At 35.5% G+C, this 994-nt stretch overlaps 1 protein-coding gene across 2 annotated transcripts in view; it reads right to left on the minus strand.

Annotated features, from left to right (window-relative positions):
* Positions 1-560, minus strand: part of LOC108358202 (uncharacterized) — a 3,273-nt gene extending 2,713 nt beyond the window's left edge. The window contains exons 1-2 of one of the 2 annotated variants that reach the window (XR_001846730.1): positions 373-554; positions 34-284 (exon numbers count right to left, since the gene is read on the minus strand). Coding sequence is in view for 1 of the 2 variants with exons in the window: in XM_017609389.1 (XP_017464878.1) it covers positions 34-317 (284 nt within the window). In the remaining variant the exon portion in view is untranslated. Of the gene's footprint in view, positions 1-33 lie in introns of both variants that reach the window. The other variant, XM_017609389.1, reaches the window with a different exon arrangement.
* Positions 561-994: the final 434 nt, after the last annotated feature.

Raw genomic sequence — 994 nt, forward strand, 5'->3', positions numbered from 1 at the left:
TTAGACAATTTAAAAGTGGAGGTAACTTTTTACCCTGTATTAGTTGCCGCATCAAAGAAAATATTCTGTCCTGTGTCTGATTTGAGGTTAGGGAAAAGGCTTGTTATAGCCAAAGCCATCGCATTTTGCTCATTCTTGGTAGGGTAGTTCGAGCATTCAGCCCTCAGGAGAGTAACAGCCTCATTTACGAGAACTCGACGCAATCCGTCTGAAAGGCTTTTCTTTTCGGCATACTCTTTCAATAAATGATGGCACTCGTTGTTTTCGAGATGCTGTTTCAAAAGCTTTGACAAAAACGTACGCGAATATATGTACATACATATGTCACTATAATCACATTGTATTTTATTTTTATTAATATTATATATTCACCTGACTGCTGATTTTTAGGCTTTCATCGCCAAATCTTTTTAAAGGGGGTTTTTTGCCTGATTGAGGATCTGAAACTTCCAGTAAGAAACATGCACAGGCGCTGCGCTGTATTGCAAAATAAAACTTGCCAAACGTTCTTCTAGAACTTTGCTGCCACGAGCACTGCGAAACGAGATTCTTTCACTTTCAATGGCGAAAGATTTTGCCACTGCAATAGACTACAGATGTAATTGCAAGTTTATTTAAGAATTATTATATAGCTTTTTACGCGTAATTTGCTTTTTGCAAATGAAACTAACTCGTATTTTTCAGCACATTTAATTTCAACAATAAGAATATCTTCATCGCGTTCCATTTTTCTACGAAATGAGACATACACATTTGTACATGTAAGCTTACCAGACATCTTTTTACTGCTTCTCAGGCTAACTTCATGAACATTCAACACACAGCAATCGAAAAAATAAGCATTTGGTCACCTTATCAGCTGTTTCAACAGTGCAGACATATATGTATGCATATCTAAATGAATATATTCGCCCATCGCTCAATTAAATAAGTTTATTTCTCTCTTTTCTAGGTTAATAGGTTTAAATTTTAAACTTTTCATGCTACAAGTGAA

This window comes from Rhagoletis zephyria, unplaced genomic scaffold, assembly GCF_001687245.7.
Source record: "Rhagoletis zephyria isolate East Lansing unplaced genomic scaffold, Rhagoletis_zephyria_1.1 Rzeph_scaffold_00222, whole genome shotgun sequence".
NCBI classification, from domain to species: domain Eukaryota; kingdom Metazoa; phylum Arthropoda; class Insecta; order Diptera; family Tephritidae; genus Rhagoletis; species Rhagoletis zephyria.